The sequence below is a fragment of the Ovis aries genome, chromosome 7 (genome assembly GCF_016772045.2).
Source record: "Ovis aries strain OAR_USU_Benz2616 breed Rambouillet chromosome 7, ARS-UI_Ramb_v3.0, whole genome shotgun sequence".
NCBI classification, from domain to species: domain Eukaryota; kingdom Metazoa; phylum Chordata; class Mammalia; order Artiodactyla; family Bovidae; genus Ovis; species Ovis aries.
Window position 1 is genome coordinate 10,112,661 of NC_056060.1, and position 24,504 is coordinate 10,137,164.

The window sequence follows — 24,504 nt, forward strand, 5'->3', positions numbered from 1 at the left end:
CTCCTGGCTGCGCGCGCTCCCGCCACCCCGTGCAGCACCGAGAGGCGCGATGGCACCGATCGAGGGGCCCAGAGTCAAGAAGGTAAGTTTCGGGGAGCCCGGGAGGTACTCAGCCCTCCTGGCCGGCGGACTCCACCTCAGTTCCTGGCCAATCTCTGCGACCTGGGCGAGGCACCTGGAGGACTCTGAGCCTCCGTTTACCTCCTCGCGAGTCGCCAGGACTACAGTACCGCCTCGGTGTCAGGATGAGACAGCAATCTTGGGTACCAGTTATGGAGCCTCGCCTCGGCACCTGCCCCGCGGTAGTGCTCTATGCAAATTATCTCCGCTTCATTTTTATTCCCATTTTACAGGTGAGGAAACTGAAGCTCAGAGTCAGCAGACTAGTTCAGGCTCATAGATCGGATCCAGGTGGAGCAGGTATATTTGAAATATAGCCTTTCAGACTTAGGTGGCGCTCACGTTTTCTACCCTCAGCCCACCTGCAGCCACAGCTCTTCTACTCAGCTGTCCCAGAGCGCGTTCCTCTCATGTTTGAGGAAGAGCGGTTGTCTGAACCTCCTAAGCCTGGTACTGGCCTGAAACCGGTCTCGGACGCAGCTGGGATGGAGGGTGGGGGTGTGCCGAGCGGAGGCGTAGGGGCTCCACCTCGTGTAGTCCTGCAGTACCGGATTCCTAGCTCCCCTTTCCTGATGTGCTTGCCAGCTGTCGCCCTGTTCCCCCATTTTCATACTAGACGTGCGCGTGGTGGGGAGGAGAGGTGACAAAACACAATGAGGAAGGGCGTGAACTTGGGCGCGGAGCATCTCCAAACTCCTTTAAGCACGCCACCTGTGCCAGGTAATCCAGAAGAGAGGGCGTGCAAGGCAGTGGCAGTATAGAAGTGGAAACGTGCGCCACCATTTCATTTATACTAAAAAGACAGGGGCAATCAAGAGGCCCCACAGTCCTGGGCTCTGTAAACAAAGACCATTCACTTAATAAGTTATTAGGCAGCCAATTAAAAAGTTGAGTGTGGAAACAGGCAAAGTGCTTTGGCAATAAGTTACAAAAGGAGATATGAAATGTCACAGACTGATCCAACTATATAAAAATTATACACACACTGTACAGAAAGACACAATAATGATAGTAATTATGTAAGATGTGGAATATGAGTTTAAAAAACTTAACAAAAACATATTTTGGATATATTTTTATGGTTATAAAAGTAAAATATGGGCATTGAAGGAAATAAGCATGATAAAAAGAAGAACCTTATGCTGATTTCTTTCTCTAAGCTTTCTCTAATATTATGTTTACTTTTTAGTTCATTTCTTTAAAGGTTTTCTTTTTTTTTTTTTTTGAATAGGCTTTCCCTGTTCTATTCCCTGCTGGCCTCTGCTCTTTGCAACACCAAGATTTTCATATGCGAGTCCATGCTAATATGGGCCTGGGAGTTAAATGTTAGCGGGGTAGAGCTAAGCTCACCACTCTTCTCAGCTAACAGGTGCATCTTAAGTAGTCATTTAACTGCCACAGAGGACAGCTCCAATTGCTTTCTTTAATGCAAATGAGCAGTCCCAGTGGCAATCTCAGGCAGATGGAGAGATATTTTAAGCAGACTGGACTTTGGGGCAGCTTCCTGCCCCAAAGTGAAGTTGCCCTACTCTGTATATGAATAAAGGTGCCCCGAAGCCAGATCTTAAATCCAAGAGGTCTAGATACTGCTATCTGCAAAAAGAGGGCATCAGTGCCTCTCAGAGCTCACTCAGATCCCAGGGAGAGTCACTGCCAAACAGAAAGGGAGGATGGAATGAAAATATAGACATAGTGCAAATAATTTACAGTGTTCTTTATTTTACACAGTCCTCTGTCATTTTAGAGCTATATTTAAATTGTAAAGGTGTAGCAGTTAACTGAGGTGGTAAGTCTAGCAGTGAACGAGGGTCTAAAAGATGCTCTGAATGCATATCTTGATAATTTATTTTGCTAATAGCTGTTTAGAAAACTGGCAAAATTTTAAAATACTGGACAAACATCCAGAGGACAGATCAAAATGTCTTACTTGTTATCATGAAGGCAACAGTCAAATTTCCACCATCATTTTCTTAACACCCTAGCTAATTTTCTATTAGAATATTATTTTTTTCCCTCCTTGTCAGGACCAAACTTGTAACATATGAGACACGTGACATTTTCGAAACAGTCCAGTCATCTCCTAACTCTTGGCATGGTTTATTAAGGGCCTACTTCCCCTGCGGCTCAGATGGTAAAGAATCTGCCTGCAATGCGGGAGACCCAGGTTCGACCCCTGGGTCAGGAAGTGGAGAAGGGAGTGGCAACCCACTCCAGTTTTCTTGCCTGGAGAATTCCATGGACAGAGAAGCCTTGCAGGCTACCGTCCATGGGATCCCAAAGAATGGACACGACTAAGCGACTGTCACTTCACTTCACTTTGGGTGCTGTATGAGGTGGAGAGATAAGAAGGTGATAAGACAGGCTTGTCACCTGAGCCTCAAGCATCTTACAGCCAAACAGGCAACAGGTAAGTAACCAGATATGCAACACAGATGATGGATGCAGGAATGGAAGTTATATGAACTTCAGCAAGAGACAAAAGGGGATGTAATCATAAATAAGAGTAGGTCAGACAAGGCTTTGTTCTGGCAGCAGTGGAAGATAGTTTAGAGTGGGCTGGAGTGAACTGGAGACCATTATAATAGTCCAGGGCAGTAAGGATGGGGGAGGGGGCATATGTGAGATGTGTTAAATAGATATGCCTGGTGTAACCCTATGACAGAACGGATGTGGGAGGTGAGAGATTAACCTATAACAGCCAGATTGTGTGTTAATATTTTCCCCTCTAGAATTGTTGAATGTGTAATATTCAATCCAACTCTTAACAAAGTTAGCTTCATTGAAATGTGTTAGATTTTCAATTTGGAATTTTAGACAAATGATGATATTTTGATTCTCTCTTCCATGTGCCTCCGCAGCATTTAGTCATTACCCTGTACTATGATGGTCTGTTGATATAATGGCCTTCCCCAAGGCAACCAGAACTTGGAGCTTCTTGAGGGCAGTGACTGTTATTCCAATGTTTATTCCTCTGGCCTAGAAACTGGATCTAGTATGTAGGAAGGTCTCAGTGAAAGTTTAAGTCCTTTTTATGTTTCAAAAGTACAAAATGAAAGGAGCAAACTTCACTCTATGGAGGGAGTAGGGAGAGAGGTGAGAATCATAGAATACATTAACGTTTTTTCTACATTCAGCTAAAATTTATCTTCCATATGAAGTATGGAAAAATAACCAGAGTCAGGAGCTCTCTCTGCCAAAATAGTGTTTCTGGTTGACAGAGCTGGGCTGCATTCCACTTCCCTCCACAGGAAAATGGAGGAGGAAGGAGGCCTGGTGTTTAGCCTCAGGGCAGCCACTTCTAACGTCCCTTCCTGAGCTGCAGATGTGACTGGGTCCGAGGGGCAGCTCCCCTATTCATGCACTGCTCTATGTCCAGCTATAGGCAGGGCTGAGATGAACTGGCTGATATTTTCACTAAAACGTTGTATCTTCAAACCAATTCAACCTAGTTAAGATTCATACAATTTTCACACAACAGTAGGGTACAAATTTTATTCAAGTTCCCATAGACTGTAAACTAGGAGACACTTGGTGCTTTTTAGATCTGCTATATTCTTCTGTCTTTCTGTATATTCATTCGACTAATTTTTGAGAATTTGATATTGAAACCCCAACTAAAAATATTAATTTATCTGCTTAAAAAAATAAACTATACATAACTTTGTTCTGTATTTTCCCAGTCTCCTGTAAATGTGTTATCATACTTTCAAAATTTAAAAAAGAAAAAAGAAAAAGAGAAAAAGGTTATATCTTCAACTAACGTGTAGTCTATGCAAGAAGGATAAGGATTCCCATGGGGGTATTTGCAGTTTTTATAAATCAAAAGGAAGGTCTCTCTGAAAGAAAACGACACTTGACAAATGACCTGAAGGAAATGAGAGGATGAACCACGTAGGTATCTGGGGATGTACTTTGTACTCAGTGGACGCCATTAGCCCTTGGATAACTGCTCTGGATGCAGTCTTTTATTCAGGTTATAGGTGGGCTGACTAGAAAGGTGGCAAAATAGAGACTAGATTAGAAATTTAGAAGGTCTGACGTCTACTGTTTTATCTACTGAGCTCTATGATCTTGAGCAATTCACTCAGCCTCTCTGAACCTGAGTTTCCTCATTTATAAAATTGCAATAAAACCTGTCTGCCCTGCCTAGCTCCCAGACTTGTTAAGAGTACCAGATGATAATATGCTGGAAAATGTAAGGCAGAACTATGAAATGCTGTGTCTAGTAGGATTATGTCCAATGGTTCACACAAAAAAGAGGTTTATTTTTCTCACGTAAAAAACGCAGTCACAGTCCATGGCCTCTGCAGCCCCTCTAAGCTGTTGTCAAGATACCAGGCTGCAGTTATTAGCCTGTGCCCTCAGCCTTAGCACGTGGCTTTCGATGGCATGGCTGCAAGATGATGGCTGTGGCACCAGGACTTGAGCTGATATTCCAGACAGGAAGGAGAAAAAGGGACAGGATGGAAGGGTGAGGGCATCTCTATCAGGAAAACAAATCCCTTTCAGGAATTTTCAGCAGGCTTTCACTTATAGCCATTGGCCACCACTGTATCACATGGCCAGTCCCCGACAGCAAAGGAGCCTGAGACCCGAGAATTTTTTTTAAGTCTGGGACATTGTCTCCCCAAACAAAATACATTAGCAAACACGAGGAGAAAAAAATGCACGTTACTTAGGCGATAAGCAGTGTCTACCACAAACATCTTGAAAAAACAAAATATCATGGAAACAGCATTTTCACTATAATTTGATTCAGATTAAATGGTATTTAAGAAAAAATACAGAACTTGGAGCAAAACAAGTATCTGGATTGTCCAATAGAGTCTACTCAAGTTTTCTGAAATACTATCAGGCACAGATGATTTTCACAAAACTGGAGATGTGAGACCATTGTACCCACCTTTCCTACAACGGGGAACTGCTTTTAGGAAGAATAAAAGGAACGTGATTTTTCTTTCTATTCTTCAGGGCCTTTTGAAACGTCTGGATAGTGGGGAGGTTGTGGTTGGAGATGGCAGCTATCTCCTAACTCTGGAGAAGAGGGGCTACGTGAAGGCCGGGCTCTGGACTCCAGAAGCCGTAGTAGAGCATCCGAATGCAGGTCGGTGCCAGCATCACCCTCAGTGGTTACCTGGGTGACAATTGCTTAGACCTGGCTGAGAGAAGCTAAATAGCGAGCGTTTTCTAAGGACTGTTTCATTTGCCAGAATTGCAAAGATATGGTGATACTGGCTGTAAATGAATCAAATAGAAGAAATGGCTTCTCTCTCTCCCATCCTCCCCACTCTATGCTTGTGTGCTTGAGCTCTCTCACACACACACACACACTTGCATCTTTATGTATAGGAAGTGCTAAAATATATATCCTAATATTTGTTCCATGAATATTTATTTACCTTATGTATATTCAAGAGTTTCCGTAACACAAGAAAACTATTATTGCTTTGGAGTCATCCATCTGGCTAATTTGCATATGATATTAAAACAGTATGTTTGATAGGGATGATTAATGGTAATTCCAGGTGACTCAGCTGGTAAAGTATCTGCCTGCAATGCGGGAGACCTGGATTTGATCCCTGGGTTGGGAAGATCCCCTGGAGAGGGGAATGACTACCCACTCCAGTATTCTGGCCTGGAGAACTCCATGGGCTGTATAGTCCATGGAGTCACGAAGTTGGTCACAACTGAGCAACTTTCACTTTTCACTTTTAAACTTAACTGCTGGGGTCCAGCCCCGGTGGATCCAGGGTGATTCAAAGGTGGGGACGGAGTCGGCGTCCTTGGAAATAACTTATTTAATTACAGATAGAGAGGGATTAGAAAATTTGCAGAGAAAAAGAGGCTGAATAACTTGGTTCACATGGAATACCAATCACCACCTACGTAGGCCGCAGGCATCTTCCCGTTCTCCCCAAGGAGAGGAGGCGCTGAGGCCCCCCTGGTCCGATCTTAGAAGCCCAGGCAAAATTAGTAGGCTTGATAGGTACCCATGCACCAGATGGGAATTCGGCCAGAAAAACAGAGAGCAAGAAAGAAGCGACATGGGGGATTCAGTCTTTCCAGAAGCTGATCCCATTTCTTTATTTTTCGGTTTGCTTATATACCTTTTGTTACACATAGGGATGAATACAGAGTCACGCGGGGGTCAGCAGTCCTGACCTTAATCAAAATCAGGTGCTTCACATAAATGCATAAAAAAAAGGTCCTAGGGGTTTTACATCATCTTCTGGCCATGAGACCTGCTGACATTTTACGACCCTTTCTTTCTGATAACCAAAAACTTATTTTTCCCAAGGATGTTTTTTCTTAAACCAGGCACCACCCTCCAAATAAAGTTGCATTCCTATAGGGTAAGGGTGTAGTGAGTTACAATCAAGAAAGGAATTTATTTAACCCAAGGTTAACATGATTAATCTTAAAGGTTAATACTTATTTCTCCTATATGCTTAAAGGTTAATACTTATTTCTCCTATATGTTAGTTATATTCATTATAAGGGCAGGGAATATGGAGATTTAGCAGCAAACATCAGCCCAACAAATGAAAATCCTTTTACCAATGTTCCCCTTAAGATCTATTTAGTCTTAAGATAGTGATAAAGTTACCTTTTTACATACCAAGTACACAGTGATTTATAACAAAGTACAGTGATCTATTACAAAAGAGAAAATTCATTAACTCAAAAAGTCTAGTATTGCTAACCTTAAAAACTACTATATTTCCTTTTCTATATTCCAAATACATTGATTAATATATTCCCAGGTGCCTAAGGATATGGAGGCCTGGCAGCAATCATTGACAAACAGTGAGAAAAGCCCTATGCTAATTAAGACTCTCAAAATACTCCAAACTCTCTGTGCTGTTTATGGTTGAAAGGTAGTAAGCAATCATGTGCAGTGGCAGGAGTATGGATAATCCTGTCACACAAGCTAGTCTGTCAGCAGAGGTTTGACCTGAGACACCCTTGTCACACCCAGGGCAGGGAATTAGCAGCAATTATTGGCACAACAAATGAAAAAACCCTTCACCAATATAATCCTAACCATCCCACTATACTGACAATTTCCCAAAGGAATTTGCCTTTAGTAAGTCTAAAACATCTCGTGCCTCTCAGGTTGGGAGGCTGTAAACAATCACATGTGGCCGGAGGAACCTGTACAGGCCGGCTAGATAACCTTCAGAGGAGTCCGTAAGCTGAAACACTCTTGTCATGCCCAGGAATTTTTATTGACTTGGAGCTGCACGTTTACTCTTTCTCCAAGAGAAATGGTGATGGGGGAGAGCCCCCCGTAAAGTCAGGGGTGTAGGCGAGAGCATAAAACAGTAAAGTAGGTAGACTCTGGTTTGGGGGGTAGATGCTCGGGAACAGGGGGTTTCCTGAGGCTTGATCACGCCTTTGCGTATGCAAGACTCCTTCCTCATGACCTTTGCCATGGGCGGAGTTCCTCACGCTGGCCCCCGGCACTTAACAAAGCTTAGACAGGAGATAGCCAGGTTCTGTTGTGGGGAGAAGAGGGGCAAAGAAATAAACACTTCGTCCTCTTGGCTGAAAACAACAACAACAACAACAACAAAAAAGAGTTGGAGGTAGAAACTGTGATAGAATTGGTTGGTAACATCAAATTGAAACTTTTAATCCTGTAAAGTTTGCTCTTTTTTGTATTTGCTTCCTAAATTTAAGTGGGAAATACAGCCAAAGAAGAAATGGGTGAAACAGGATACTGGCTGTGATGGGACTTTTGATTTGTTCTCCTTTTCTTCATACATGCATAGTGTATCAGACAAATGTGGTTTTTACTGACCAGCGGAGTGACCCTGGACAAGTCATTTGACCTCTGAGGATGAGTTTCTTCATCTGTCACACAGGAGCATGACATGGGCTGCTTGTGAGGACTCATGAGTTAACCCACATGAAATGCCCAGCATATAAGTACCCAATGGCCACAATTACTGTTCCATCAGACACTCAGAGAGTTAGATGGTAGGACAAAGTTCTGTCTTTCTGGTGTTAGCAGGGAGATTTCATCTGGCCCAAGAAGAACTCATTCTTAATTTTAGAAGATCTTTTTTGCGCTCTCAGGAAGAAAGTGCTGAAATAGTAGGATGGAGATTAAAGTGAGGGGGAGAGGGATGAAGAGCGAGAGGAAGGCGTGTCTGATGGACAAGGAAAGCTCTCTGGCCACGTCTCCCAGCTGCTTGAGTCAACCCCGTTTGGTGGGGGCTCTACCATCTGCATTCTGCCCACTGTGAGAATTCCCTCATTCTACTTGGAGGGCTTCCCACTGCTGACTATAAGTAGACCAGCTACATCCTTCTTGACACTGGCGAATGAATAGACCCTCTTTGGGCCAAGGATCAGTGGGCCAACCCAGCCTTGCGGCCTGCCTGTGACCGCACCAGGCCAAGAGGCCCATTGGCAGGTCAACATGAGGTTACTCTCAACAGCCCCCGTTTGGTATGGACTCTGCCTTTTCCCGTCCCTGAATTCTACTGACCTGAGTCTGCAATTTCTGTATAAGTACTTGGTTTGGAAGTGTGTATGATTGAAAGAGATGTGAGTGGATGAGCTGCTGCTAAAAATGATAGTTTCTGTGATTTTTTACTTTTTAAAAATTTCAATGGAAAATAAAAAAAGAACTCCTTTGCAGTTTGTCAGCTTCACATGGAATTCTTGAGGGCGGGATCAGATGTCATGCAGACTTTCACCTTTTCTGCCAGTGAGGACAATATGGAAAGCCAGGTAGACTACAGCGTGGCAGCTGGGGATGGGGCGGGGTGGGAAGAGGGGTCGCCTATAATAGAAATAACCTCCTGAAGAGAATCCATGGAGCTGACCTGATGTGGTACTATGCTTTATTACAAATTCTTCCACATAGAATATTCATTAAGTAATCCATCATATGTAAACTTACGTAAAAAATAATTATTTTTTGTCTATTTATCTAGGGGAAGGGTAGGGGATGGGACTGGGGGAAAACAGACTATTGGAAGGGCATGGCCATCCTCTGTGCTATGTTTTTGTTGAGAAAGGACACTACAGATCTCTCTTTACCTTCTCATTTCACATTCTTCTTTTTCTGACATCTGCAGACAGGATGGTTCTAGAAAAGACAGCATCACTGGCTAGGAATGAGGAGAATTGGGTTTGACACCCAACTTTGCCATCTACTATCTGTGTGATAACTGATGCTTGCATGCATTGGGTTGTTGGGGAAAACAGATAAGGTGAAGGATATGGAAGTATTGCGAGATATTCTGCAAATGGAAAGTATTAATACTTGTAACATTAATGCCCATTTATTCATTCAACCAACCAACATTTACTGAGTACCTGTTATAGTCCATTCTCTGTGCCAAATACAGGGACGAATAAAAGGCATAGACTCTATTCTGAAGTGGCTCACAGCCCAGTGGGGAGGCACGTGCATGCATGCTAAGTCAGTCGTGTCTGACTCCTTGCAACCCAATGGACTGTAGCCCACCAGGCTTCTCTGTCCACAGGATTCTCCAAAAATGAGCATTCACTAAGATCCAGTGTGGTAAGTACAATAATGGAAATATAAGCTCATTGGGAGTACGGGAGATGGTACCCAACTCTGCTGGTCTTCTCGAATTGCAGGTTAAACCAGTGACTTGTACTCATGCCACTTGCTCATTGCCCTCCTTGTTATTTATTACATTCCACCTTTCAAATGCCAGGCTCCCCATGTGAACTCTTGCTCTCTAACTTCAGTGGGAAGCTGTAAACACCGCTGCCTGTGACCTCGCCAGAGAAGTAGCTGACAAAGGGGATGCTTTGGTAGTAGGGGGGATCTGCCAGACATCATTGTACGCACACCACAAGGATGAAGTTAGAATTAAAAAGCTTTTTCAACTACAGCTAGAGATTTTTGCCAGGAAAAATGTAGATTTCTTGATTGCACAGGTAGGCCTATGTTACAGGGAAAAAATGAACTCTATTTTGATATAACTGCATAGTCTTCAACTTTCATAAGAGTATGGGACTGCCCTGTGCCCTCATTCCCTCCCTGCGCATGGTCAAAGGTTTGCTTATATGCACTAAGGTCAAGGCCAACATCCTTTCACTTGTGTGCTAGATTCTCTGTGAAGACAAAGAACAGAGCCAGGAGAGGCCTACCTGTATGTAGCCTTTGGTTTTATTCTGGGTGGTTGTAGCAGCTGACTCTTGGGGGACCCTACAATGTCGGATAAGCTAACGGGGACAGGGATTCTGGGAGCATCTTCTCCTACAGGAGAGGCAGGGCAGGAAGAAGCTGGGGGCTGGGGAGTCGACGCTGTCAGGGAGCAAAACCTAGAGGATAGGCAGCTGCCAGGGCTCCTCCAGGCCCCCAGTAACACTCAGGGCCAAGCAGTAGTTTACTTGCCCACCTCCGTCCATGCCTTGCTCACCTCGTCTCTCCGCTTTCACTAAAGTTGTAACACATGAGCAATACTTTGAAGTTAGAATCAATAAAAGTTGTCACTGACTACACATGAAGTCCCAGAGTAGTCTCTTGCTCCCATCTCCCTATTTCCCATCATGATTGCTATTGTCTGATCCCCCAGTCAAGGTCTCAATCCAGGTTTTACCCTTGACAAAGACAATAGCCTCCCAACTGCTAGTTCCCCAGTCATCCTACTGAATTTATGAGAAACTTTGCTTCATCATCCTTCTTAAGGCTTAGGGCTACCCTTGCCTGGCTAATGCACCTGGAAAGTCATCTACAAAAATGAAGGCAAACTCCACCCTGTACGTTCTCCACATGGGTGAGAACATAAGTTTGTTTTTTAAAAGCCTCTCTTTTGACTTTCTCCACGATTCCTTTGCACAATTCCATTGCTACTGCAGAATCTAAGTCAAGAAGGAAGAAACACAGAGATTTCTGCTAGCTTTTCTCCACCTACTTAAACTAAGATCAGCTCTTCAACTGTGGCACTTAAGGGGGTTCCTTAAGTGCAGGAGAAGCACCCCAGCAAATGACCTGGGTTTACCAGACAAGGTGTCCTTTCCACCATCAGCAAAGACACTCAATAGGTACCCCTCCCTTCTCTGTGCCTCAATATTCTCACCTGGGGAAATAATCATATTTCCATTCCTGTTTTATGAAACACTTATGAATAACAGGGCTTCCCAGGTGGCTCAGTGGTAAAGAATCCTCCTGCCAATGCAGGTGACACAGGAGACATGGTTTCAATTCTTGGGTCAGGAAGATCCCCTGGAGAAGGAAATGGCAACCCACTCCAGTACTCTTGCCTGGAAAATCCCTGAACAGAGGAGCCTGGTGGGCTACAGTCCATGGGGTCACACAGAGTAGGACACGACTTAGAGACTGAACATAGTCATGAGCATATGACTACCCAACTAGAAGCGAATAGAAAAGTATTTTGAAGTGTAAAGCATAAAAAACTATTCACTATTCTTCAGAGACCACCCTAGTTACATTAAAATAAAAAAGAGTCCAAAATTTATAAGTAAAACTTTTGTTCCTTCAAAATCATAATTTTAAGTACTCAATTACTTTAAAATCTTTTTTTTATTAGTAGTATAATATCTGAATGAAAATCTATATGTTATTGTTAAAAGAATTAAAATTTACTCAGAAAAAATACTCTTTAGTCAGTCTGGTAGAGACACATTTCTTAGCACATTTTATTACATATATTTGGTAATTTTTATAACTGGTTTTTGTAACATTTATGGTCTACCACTTAAAGTCTGCTTTCTATTTCGACCAATAGAAAAACATTAAATTTCTCTTAGTATTTTGAACATGCTGTAGAAGCTGTGTGGGCTGTAGAAGTCTTAAAAGAATCTGGAAAGCCTGTGGCAGCCACTGTGTGCGTAGGCCCAGAGGGAGACATGCCCGGTGTAACACCTGGAGAATGTGATGTGAAGCTGCGGAAGGCAGGTAATGTGGACCCACGATGTGATAAACAGTTCAGTTATTGTTTATGAAATTTAACAATGTTTCTTAAGATTGGGAGAACAGTTTGGAAATAAAATCGTTGATTGGAATTGATTTATCAGTAAACCTTAAGAAGTGGAGAGGGATAGCTAATTTCTAAGGCACCTTCCAACTATTAAAAGATTTCTGTGTCTATTTTTGTGCCAGTACCAAGCTGCACTGTACAGGGGCTTCCCTGGTGGCCCAGAGGTTAAAGCATCTGCCTGGAATGCGGGAGACCCGGGTTCGATCCCCAGCTCGGGAAGATCCCCTGGAGAAGAAAATGCAACCCACTCCAGTACTCTTGCCTGGAGAATCCCATGGAGGGAGGAGCCTGGTAGGCTACAGTCCATGAGGTCACAAAGAGTCGGACACAACTGAGCAACTTCACTTCACCAAACTGTACTTGGTACAAACTGTACCAACCTGTATGTTTGTGGTACCGACAGAAGTCAGGGAGCTTGATTCCTCCAGCTCTGTTCCTCTTTCTCAAGACTGTTTTGGCTATTCAGGGTCTTCTGTGTTTGCATACAAATGTTAAAATTTAATCCATTTTTGTACTTTATCCATTTCAGTGGGGAAGAGATTTAGAATAGTCTTCATTTTTGAACTGGGACAATTTTCTGAATGCAAATATGTTTAGATTGTAGACATAGGCAAGAAATTATTTAGGTAAACATTTCTTCTGAAATGTATGGATATTTACCCAGAAAGATTTTTTTAAAAGGTCTCATGCATAGCAAAAAAAAAAAGACTAAATAGAAATTAATTAAAAGGTGAGGAGAGCATACTTTGATGATGATTAAAATAGTTCAGATAAGTGAAAAATGGCTTATTTTAATATACATTGTCCAAGGATCTTTGAAATTTATTAGCAACTTAAAACATTATTCTGTAGACTAAAGGCAGACATTTCTTGTACCCTAAACTCCCAAACATACTGATGTTCACAAAAATTTGCGATTACCCAAAAACCTATAGACTTCTGACATTTTCATCATCCAGAAAAAACCTGGTTTATTAGTTGTTTCATAGGTAAAGTGAAAAAAACTGTAAAAATATATTCAACACAAAAGTCTGTGACCAGGAACCTTATGTTCTTTCTTTTTCTAAAAACAAGATACAAATACTGAGCAATCTGTATTCTTTTTTTAGTTAGTTTCTGAAGAATTTTGCATTGTCTCGTTATGTGAAAAACTGGCTTCAGGCTCTTCCTCGGGGGCTCAGCGGTAAAGATTCCACCTGCCCATGCCGGAGACGCGGGTTCAGTCCGTGGTCAGGGAGAACCGAATGTGCCTAAGAGCTATTAAGGCAGGCGCCGCGACGATTGAACCTGCGCTCTGTGCCCGGAAACTGCAACTGCTGAGCCCGAGAACTGAAGCCGCTGAAACCTGCACATGCTAGAGCCTGTGTACTCCTTAGCAAGAGAAGACCCTGCAGTGAGAAGCCCGTATACCGCAACTAGGGAGCAGCCTCCGCTCATGGCAGTTAGAGAAAACCCCACACGGCAGGGAAGACCCCGAACAGCCAAAAGTAAATTGATTAAAATTTTAAAAACTGGCTTCATATACTTGTCATTATGTTAAAATATTGAATAGAGTTAGAAGGATCCTGATAGATATTTCTGGATGAATAAAATTCACAGAAACATGTAAATTCAGACACATTGTCTTTTTCTGAAAGGTGATTTGAAACCCAGTGATTGTTATTGAGAATAGAAATATAGAAAGACTCCTAAAGTTAATGGATATGGGCACAGTTTTTCTGTGTATATGTTAAAACTGAAATTCTACTTTAGCCTGATCATCCACCAAGCTTAGGTGCATTTAGCCTACACACACACACACACACACATACACACACACATAATGTATGGACTTACACAATAGACGTGAATCTTTTAATTGATTAACTATATATCTTTTCAAACACAGGGCTAGAAGGGAGTATTGGGAGAATCTGTGGCCAGCTTCTGGTAGACCTCTCTGTCCTTCATTGTCAAAGCCAGATGCCTGAGGAATAATGAGAGAAAATACTGAAACAGCAGAATGGAAAGAAATCCCCCTCAAGCCCCATCTGGAGCCCTTCCGTGCCTCTATCCTCAGCCCACCCTGATGTCTCCAGCTGTTGAACAAGTGTCAGCTTATGTGCTGACAACTGAGCATAGGATTTGTTTTACAGTCCTGCTGTGCTTAAGCAAGAGCTGGATGCTGGGCGAGATGCAAAGCTGATGAGAAAGGCTTCTGGTCCTCCAGGTACTGAGTGTCCAGTGGTGCTGTAGGACATGCTTTGGAAGGGCATCAAGAACGGTAAAACTTGTCAGTTAGAGTGAATGTGACATTTTAAAATAACCCAAAGTTAGTGAGCAACAAACGCAGTGATTAATTCAGGTGACTAAACTAGGTACAGAAGGATAGAGCAGCATTCTAAACTAAAATTACTGAGTCTGCCTTTTTTGAGTGATTTGTATAATGACTCCAAAGGCAATCCCAAAGGAACAGATGCATAAAATATTTTAGGATTTTAAAAAAATAATCATATAACCTTCCAAAGTGATTGGGTTCAAAGATAATTTTACTTAAAGGTATTAGGTCCCAGAATTTTTTCAATGTATCTCTATAGATCATAAATAGCTAGATTATACACAACTAAAGACAAGGACCATGTCAGATGCTTCTTCTATTTTTGCTCAAAGTATTTAGCATGGTGCCAGGCATAGTAATAGATGCTCAGTGAAACACTTATTGTTGATTGTTTTAAATAAATAAATAAGTAAAAATAGATTAGCAGCTGAAGAAGACATTTATAAAAGTCAGAGTTCAAATTTGTCATAGTCTAATATTTTCTTGATATGTTTGAGCTATTTGTTATGTGCTTATTTCTCTATTTTTCAAAACAATGTATCAATTTATAATAATAAAATTAAAAATAGTTTATCTTTTATAGTGTTTGAACATTTAAATTTCATGCATATTTTTGGAAAGTAATAGCAACAAGCATTTATTATGCTCCAGGCTCTTACTTCTCTCTCTCTCTCCCTCTCCTTCTCTCTCTCCTCTCTCTCTGTAATATATATATGTATGTATGTATGACAAAAGTCATCTGCATATCTGAGGTTATTGATATTTCTCCCAGCAATCTTGATCCCAGCTTCTGCTTCCTCCAGCCCAGCATTTCTCATGATGTACTCTGCATAGAAGTTAAATAAGCAGGGTGACAATGTACAGCCTTGAAGTACTCCTTTTTCTATTTGGAACCAGTCTGTTGTTCCATGTCCAGTTCTAACTGGTGCTTCCTGACCTGCATATAGGTTTCTCAAGAGGCAGGTCAGGTGGTCTGTATTCCCATCTCTTGAAGAATTTTCCACAGTTTATTGTGGTCCACATAGTCAAAGGCTTTGGCATAGTCAATAAAGCAGAAATAGATGTTTTCCTGGAACTCTCTTGCTTTTCCGATGATCCAGCAGATGTTGGCAGTTTGATCTCTGATTCCTCTGCCTTTTCTAAAACCAGCTTGAACATCTGGAAGTTTGCCGTTCACGTATTGCTGAAGCCTGGCTTGGAGAATTTTGAGTATTACTTTACTAGCATGTGAGATGGGTGCAATTGTGCGGTAGTTTGAGCATTCTTTGGCATTGCCTTTCTTTGGGATTGGAATGAAAACTGACCTTTTCCAGTCCTGTGGCCACTGCTGAGTTTTCCTAATTTGCTGGCATATTGAGTGCTGTACTTTCACAGCATCATCTTTCAGGATTTGAAATAGCTCCACTGGAATTCCATCACCTCCACTAGTAGTGATGCTTCCTAAGGCCCACTTGACTTCACATTCCAGGATGTCTTCATGGGAAATAGATGGGGAAACAGTGGAAACAGTGTCAGACTTTATTTTTGGGGGCTCCAAAATCACTGCAGATGGTGACTGCAGCCATGAAATTAAAAGACGCTTACTCCTTGGAAGAAAAGTTATGACCAACCTAGATAGCATATTCAAAAGCAGAGACATTACTTTGCCAACAAAGGTCCGTCTAGTCAAGGCTATGGTTTTTCCAGTGGTCATGTGTGGATGTGAGAGTTGGACTGTGAAGAAAGCTGAGCACCAAAGAATTGATGCTTTTGAACTGTGGTGTTGGAGAAGACTCCTGAGAGTCCCTTGGAGTACAAGGAGATCCATCCAGTCCATTCTGAAGAAGATTAGCCCTGGGTGTTCTTTGGAAGGAATGATTCTAAAGCTGAAACTCCAGTACTTTGGCCACCTCATGCGAAGAGTTGATTCATTGGAAAAGACTCTGATGCTGGGAGGAATTGGGGGCAGGAAGGAGAAGGGGGCGACAGAGGATGAGATGGCTGGATGGCATCACTGACTCGATGGACGTGAGTCTGAGTGAGCTCCGGGAGTTGGTGATGGACAGGGAGGCCTGGCGTGCTGCGATTCATGGGGTCGCAAAGAGTCAGACACAACTGAGCGACTGAATTGAGCTGAACTGATGACAGAAGTCAGCCTAGATTTATGAAACACACATTTCATTTTGGGTATAATAAGTACAATGTTCAGAATAGAATGTTGATGAGATGGACATTGATAAAACTTCCAAGAGACAAACAGATAGCCAACAAAGTCTTTAAAAAATACATTTCCTACATTGAAAGATTGAAAATTTATATAATAATTGGATCAAATTTTAGGTAATAATAAAAACAAGTTGGGGAAAATTGTTTCAAACCATGTGGTTTTAACTCCAAATTTAATAAGATCAATAAAGTACCCTCCAAAAAAAGTCAAGGAAGTATGGTCAGTTTCTCTCTGGCAATACTAGACAATACATTTAGATGATTTAAAATAATGTAAAAGTGAATTATATTTTATGTAGATGAAATGATTATATAGCTAGAAATCTCAAGATGATCTGGAAAATTCTTACAAACAACAGTAGAATTCAGTAAAGTGACTGGTTGAAAATGTTATGTACAAAGGTCATCACTTCTCTATACACATTCAACAACTATTTTGAAAATATAGTGGACATAAAGATCTATTTTATATTTTCAGCAAAAGGATTAAATAGGAATAATATTACAAAAAATGTGTAAGAGTTGTTGAAGTAAATTTGAAGATGCAAAATAAGATGATGAAATCTATATACATGGTCATAAAGAGAAAGACAGTATTTTAAGATGCAAAGTTATTCTAAATTGATTAATAAATGTAATAAAATCCCAGGGGAAAAATCATGAAGATTGAGGGTAAATAGACTTGCAAACTCTCAAGTTCATATGGGGGCAGATACTGTAGGGTTCATGAGAAAATTAGAAAAAGAGAGCTAGTTAGAAAGGTGTGGCTTTGCCAGATAATCTCTATATATAACCTAGTGATTGAAGGCACTAGATATGAATTTTTAAAAATCAGTGGAATATATATAGTAGGAATATATTTTTAATCATTTTTTAAAATTGTGATCAGAAAAGATGCTTGAAATGATTTCAGTTTTTTTTTAATTTACCAAGGCTAGATTTATGGCCCAGGATGTGATCTATCCTGGAGAACGTTCTGTGTGCACTTGAGAAAAATGTGAAATCCATTGTTTTGGGATGAAATGCCCTATTAATATCAATTAGGTCTAACTGGTTCACTGTATCATTTAAAGCTTAGGTTTTCTTGCTAATTTTCTGTTTGGTTGATCTATCCATAGGTGTGAGTGGGGTATTAAAGTCTCCCCTATTATTGTGTCACTGTTAATTTCCCCTTTCATACTTGTTAGCATTTGCCTTACGTACTGAGGTGCTCCTATGTTGGATGAATATATAATTGCTATATCTTCTTCTTGGATTGATCCCTTGATCATTATGTAGTGTCCTTGTCTCTTATCATGGTCTTTATTTCAAAGTCTATTTTATCTGATACGGGTATTGCTACTCCTGCTTTCTTTTGGTCTCTATTTACATGAAATATCCTTTTCCAGCCCTTCACTTTCAGTCTGTATGTGTCCCTGGGTTTGAGGTGGGTCTCTTGTAGACAGCATATATAGGGGCCTTGTTTTTGTATCCATTCAGCCAATCTTTGTCTTTTGGTTGGAGCATTTAACCCATTTACATTTAAGGTAATTATTGATAAGTATGATCCCATTGTTGTTTTGGGTTCATTTTTATAAACCTTTTCTGTGTTTCCTGTCTAGAGAAGATATTTTAGCATTTGTTGAAGAGCTGGTTTGATGGTGCTGAATTCTCTCAACTTTTGCTTGTCTGTAAAGCTTTGGATTTCTCCTTCATATCTGAATTCTGAATGAGATCCTTGCTGGGTAGAATAATCTTGGTTGTAGGTTTTTCTCTTTCATCACTTTAAGTACGTCCTGCCATTCCCTTCTTGCCTGAAGAGTTTCTATTGAAAGATCAACCGTTAGCCTTGTGTTATTTGTTGCTTCTCCCTTGCTGCTTTTAATATTTGCTCTTTGTGTTTGATCTTTGTTAGTTTGACTGATATGTGTCTTAGGATGTTTCACCTTGGGTTTATCCTGTTTGGGACTCTTTGTGTTTCTTGGACTTGGGTGGCTATTGGCCTCCCCGTTTTAGGGAAGTTTTCAACTGTTATCTCCTCAAGTATTTTCTCATGCCCTTTCTTTTTGTCTTCTTCTTCCAGGACGCCCATGATTCGAATGTTGGGTCATTTAACATTGCCCCAGGGGTCTCTGAGGTTGTCCTCATTTCTTTTCTTTTTTCTTTTTTTCCTCTATGCTTCATTTATTTCCACCATTCTATCTTCCACCTCACTTATCCTCTCGTCTGCCTCAATTATTCTACTGTTGGTTCCCTCCAGAGTGCTTCTTGTCTCAGTTCTTGCATTATTCATTATTGATGACTCTTCATTATTTCTCCTAGGTCCTTGTTAAACCTGTCTTACATCTTCTCAATCCTTGTGTCTAGTCTATTTTTCTGTAACTCCATTTTGTTTTCAAGATTTTGGACCATCTTTACTATCATTATTCTGAATTCTTTTTCAGGTAGACTCCCTGTCTCCTCCTCTTTTGTTTGGTTTGGTGGGTTTTTATCATGTTCCTTCACCTGCTGAATATTCCCCTGCCTTTTCATTTTGTTTAGATTACTGTGTTTGGGATGCCCTTGCTGCAGGCTAGAAGTTCGTGGTTCCTCTTAACTGTGGAGTCTGCTCCCTGTCCATGGGGCTGGACTGGTGGCTTGTCAAGGTTTCCTGGTTGGGGGAGCTTGCGTCTATGTTCTGGTGGGTGGAGCTGAATTTCCTCTCTCTGGAGTGCAATGAAGTGTTCAGTGGTGAGTTTTGGGGTTGGGGTGTCTATGGGTTTGGCATGGCTTTGGGCAGCCCATCTTGTAATGTTCAGGGTTGTGTTCCTGTTTGCTGGAGAATTAGTGTGGTGTATCTTGCGCTGGAACTTGTTGGCTCTTGAGTGAAGCTTGGTTTCAGCAAAGGTATGGAGACTTTTGGGTGAGCTCTTGTCTATTAATGTTCCTGGAATCAGGAGTTCTCTGATGTTCTTAAGTTTTGGAGTTAAGCTTCCTGCCTCTGACTTTCAGTCCTTCTCTTACAGTAGCCTCAGGACTTCTCCATCCATACCACACAGAAGGTTAAAACCCCTAAATTAATGGTGAAGCAATTCTCTGCAGCCAGGAACACCCAGAGAGATTCACAGAGTTATGTAGAGAAGAGAGAGGGAGGAAGGAGATAGAGGTGACCTGGAGGAGAAAAGGGAGAGTCAAAAGGGGAGAGAGCAATCAAGCCAGTAATCAAATCCCTAAATGAAAATGGGTACTGAAGATTAGACTCATAAAGGTGATAGCAAATATCAAAAAGCAAAGATTAAAAACCTAGAATAGAGGTTAGACTCTCAAAAATACATTATAAAAATACAGAACAAAATCAATCACAAAAATTAAAAGTATATATATATGGAATTTGTTTTTAAAACAGTGGTTTTTTTTTTTTTTGAAAGATAATAGAATGTCACCTACAATTATTTTGTGACCCTATGGGCTATAACCTGCTAGGCTCCTCTGTCCATGGGATTTCCCAGGCAAGAATACTGGAATGGGTTGTCATTTCCTCCTCCAGGGGATCTTCCTGACCCAGGGATCAAACCCACATCTCCTGCATCTCCTGCATTGGGAGGCAGATTCTTTACCACTAAACAACCTGGGAAGCCTATATGTGTGTGTGTGTGTGTGTGTGTGTGTGTGTGAGTGAGTGAAAGAGAGAAAGAAAGAGAGAGAGAAAGGGATAATCAGTAAGGAAAAACTGGATTGGTTAGGAGGTATTTCAGTTTAGTCAGGAAAAGCTGTATTGTTTAATAATATTGGACATTTGATCAATCACCTAGAAAGAAAAAATTGGATCTCTTGGAACAATTTCAAGGTTGATCAAAGTTTGAAACATAAATCTGTAAAAGAAAAGCCAGAAAATTAAATAAAAAAACATAAATTTCACCATATAAAAAATTTTAATGTGTGCACAAAACCTGAAATACTCTAAACAAAGGTAAAGTCAAGTGGGAATAATGTGTAACAAGGGTTTAACCACGATTCCAGTTAGGGGTCTTGAGCTGTCTTAGTTCAAGCGTCCTCCCATCCATGCAGATGCTGTGAGGGGCTGCCTATGTTATTGGCTTTCAGAATTCCACCCTGGGTTCTTGGGCACACAAGTGTTATGACAGGGAAATGTACACAGCTAGGGACCAAGCAAAGCCTTGGGGTCAGTGCTAGCATCATCACCCTTGCCTGACGCTGTGAGGTAGGTGCCCCTGGAAGCACAGGGCACCTGGTAGTGATGATATGAGGTGATGGTAGTGAGTCTGCAGGCACTGACAGAGAATTCAGGCAACTTCCGAGTGCTGACACAGTATCCCTTAATGTGGTACCTCCTGGGCCCAACTTAACTCTTTCCTTCCTAGGCAGCAGGGCCTCTCCTTTCTTGGGAAACTTATAGGGGTTAACTCTCAGCTCCCATAGCCCACATGCAGCTCATTTCATCTCCTCTCTACATTCTCCGATGTCTATAATCTTTTAAGATTTTCTGGAAAACCTCTTTCCCTCTTGCTCTGTCGATATAAGAGTATATTAGACAAAATATAATGGAGAAACAAGGTCCACATTCCTAAAAGGCACCCTTATTGGAAGTGTGGAATGTATTTGCTCTTCATCTTTCCATTGCAGGAAAAAGATGGGGGAAAGAACAATATTTTTTTATTTTTAATCTATAAATTGTTATTGTGTATAAAGCAATCCAATATCCTGCCACAAATATTTACATACAGTTGATATAACAAAGGAGATTTTCCTTAACCTGTAAATTAGAAAAAAAGATTTCCTAAACCTATTAAATATAGGAAAAGATATGTAACACATTCAAAATTAGGTAAATGCATATGAAAGGAATAAGCCATTTTTTCCTCTATATTAACAAAAACAAAACTTTTGATAATACTTGGCATTGATGAGGATGTAAAGGAAAAGATATTATCATACACATCTCTATTGTAAACTTGTAGGAACTATTTGTAAAATAATTTGGCCATATCTATCTAAATTTAGAATTTTAGCCACTAGACCATTCAGGTATGACCTAAATCAAATCCCTTATGACTATATACAGCAGAAGTGAGAAATAGATTTAAGGGACTAGATCTGATAGACAGAGTGCCTGATGAACTATGGATGGAGGTTCGTGACATTGTACAGGAGACCGGGATTAAGACTATCCCCAAGAAAAAGAAATCCAAAAAAGCAAAATGACTGTCTGAGAAGGCCTTACAAATAGCTGTGGAAAGAAGAGAAGCGAAGAGAAAGGAGAAAAGGAAAGATATACCCATTTGAATGCAGAGTTCCAAAGAATAGCAAGGAGAGATAAGAAAGCCTTCCTCAGCGATCAAAGCAAAGAAATAGAGGAAAACAATAGAATGGGAAAGACTAGAGATCTCTTCAAGAAAATTAGAGACACCAAGGGAACATTTCATGCAAAGATGGGCTTGATAAAGGACAGAAATCGTAGGGACCTAACAGAAGGAGAAGATATTAAGAAGAGGTGGCGAGAACATACAGAAGAACTGTACAAAAAAGATCTTTATGACCCAGATAATCATGATGGTGTGATCACTCATCTAGAGCCAGACATCCTGGAATACGAAGTCAAGTGGGCCTTAGGAAGCATCACTACGAAAAAGCTAGTGGAGGTGATGGAATTCCAGTGGAGCTATTTCAAATGCTGAAAGATGATGCTGTGAAAGTACAGCACTCAATATGCCAGCAAATTTGGAAAACTCAGCAGTGGCCACAGGACTGGAAAAGGTCAGTTTTCATTCCAATCCCAAAGAAAGGCAATGCCAAAGAATGCTCAAACTACCGCACAACTGCATTCATCTTATACGCTAGTAAAGTAATGCTCAAAATTCTCTAAGCCAGGCTTCAGCAATACATGAACCGCAAACTTCCAGATGTTCAAGCTGGTTTTAGAAAAGGCAGAGGAACCAGAGATCAAATTGCCAACATCCGCTGGATCATCGGAAAAGCAAGAGAGTTCCAGAAAAACATCTATTTCTGCTTTATTAACTATGCCAAAGCCTTTGACTGTGTGGATCACAACAAACTGTGGAAAATTCTTCAAGAGGTGGGAATACCAGACCACCTGACCTGCCTCTTGAGAAACCTGTATGCAGGTCAGGAAGCAACAGTTAGAACTGGACATGGAACAACAGACTGGTTCCAAATAGAAAAAGGAGTACTTCAAGGCTGTATATTGTCACCCTGCTTATTTAACTTCTATGCAGAGTACATCATGAGAAACGCTGGGCTGGAGGAAGCACAAGCTGGAATCAAGATTGCCGGGAGAAATATCAATAACCTCAGATATGCAGATGACAGAAACCCTTATGGCAGAAAGTGAAGAACTAAAGAGCCTCTTGATGAAAGTGAAAGAGGAGAGTGAAAAAGTTGGCTTAAAGCTCAACATTCAGAAAACAAAGATCATGGCATCCGGTCCCATCACTTCATGACAAATAGATGGGGAAACAATGGAAACAGTGAGAGACTTTATTTTTATGGGCTCCAAAATCACTGCAGATGGTGATTACAGCCATGAAATTAAAAGATGCTTTCTCCTTGGAAGAAAAGCTATGACCAACCTAGACAGCATATTAAAAAGCAGATACATTGCTTTGCCAACAAAGGTCTGTCTAGTCATAGCTATGGTTTTCCAGTAGTCATGTATGGATGTGAGAGTTGGACTATAAAGAAAGCTGAGTGCCAAAGAATTGATGCTTTTGAACCGTGCTGTTGGAGAAGACTCTTGAGAGTCCCTTGGACTGCAAGGAGATCCAACCAGTCCATCCTAAAGGAGATCAGTCCTGGGTGTTCATTGCAAGGATTGATGTTGAGGCTGAAACTCCAATACTTTGGCCACCTGATGCGAAGGTGAAAAGACCCTTCATTTGAAAAGACCCTGATGCTGGGAAAGATTGAAGGCAGGAGGAGAAGAGGACGACAGAGGATGAGATGGCTGGATGGCATCATCAACTCAATGGACATGGGTTTGGGTGGACTCCAGGAGTTGGTGAAGGACAGGGAGGCCTGGTGTGCTGCGATTCATGCGGTGGCAAAGAGTCGGACATGACTGAGCAACAAACTGAACTGAGACCCTTTGATGAGCGATGTCATTTCTAAGAATGTAACCTACTATTATTTGCATATTTTTTCAAAAACACATAAGCCTGGAAGGGCTTCCCTTGTGCATCAGCTGGTAAAAAGTCTGCCTGCAGTGTGGGAGATCTGGGTTCGATCCCTGGGTTGGGAAGATCCCCTGGAAAAGGGAAGGGCTACCTATTCCAGTATTCTGGCCTGGAGAATTCTATGGACTGTACAGTTCATGGCGTCACAAAGAGTTGGACACGACTGAGCGACTTTCACTTACTTAGTCACACAAGTCTGGAAATCACAGAAATATCCATCAATGAAATACTAGTTATGTGATTTATGGACCATGTACAGGATAATGACCATGGAGTCATTCAAAAGAATACATGTTATGATAGCATATGATATTACTTATATGTAGTATCTTAAAAAATGGTACAAATGAACTTATTTACTAAATAGAAATAGAAAACAAATGTGGTTATCAAAGGGGAACTGGGGAAGAATAAATTTGGAGTTTGGGATTAATATACACACAATATTATATATAAAATAAACAAGAAGAATCTACTGGATAGCACAGGGAACTACATTCAATATCTTGCGCTTATCTTGTAATAATCTATAATTGAAAAGAATTTGAAAAAGAATATATATGGATACATATGCATATACACATGTGTATAATTGAATCACTTTGCTGTGTATCTGAAAGTAACACAACTCTGTAAATCAACTATACTTCGATTAAAAAAATATTCAAAAATTAAAAAGAAAAAGAATACATGAGCTCAA

General features: G+C 41.1%; 1 protein-coding gene across 1 annotated transcript; it reads left to right on the forward strand.

Annotated features, from left to right (window-relative positions):
* The first annotated feature begins 24 nt into the window (after window positions 1-24).
* On the forward strand, window positions 25-15,008 carry BHMT2 (betaine--homocysteine S-methyltransferase 2). Its single transcript, XM_060418775.1, has 5 exons — window positions 25-82; window positions 5,092-5,224; window positions 8,771-8,862; window positions 11,884-12,031; window positions 12,236-15,008. Exons 1-5 carry the CDS (start codon window positions 50-52, stop codon window positions 12,280-12,282), a joined length of 453 nt encoding a protein of 150 aa, XP_060274758.1. The 5' UTR covers window positions 25-49; the 3' UTR covers window positions 12,283-15,008.
* The last annotated feature ends 9,496 nt before the right edge of the window (window positions 15,009-24,504 follow it).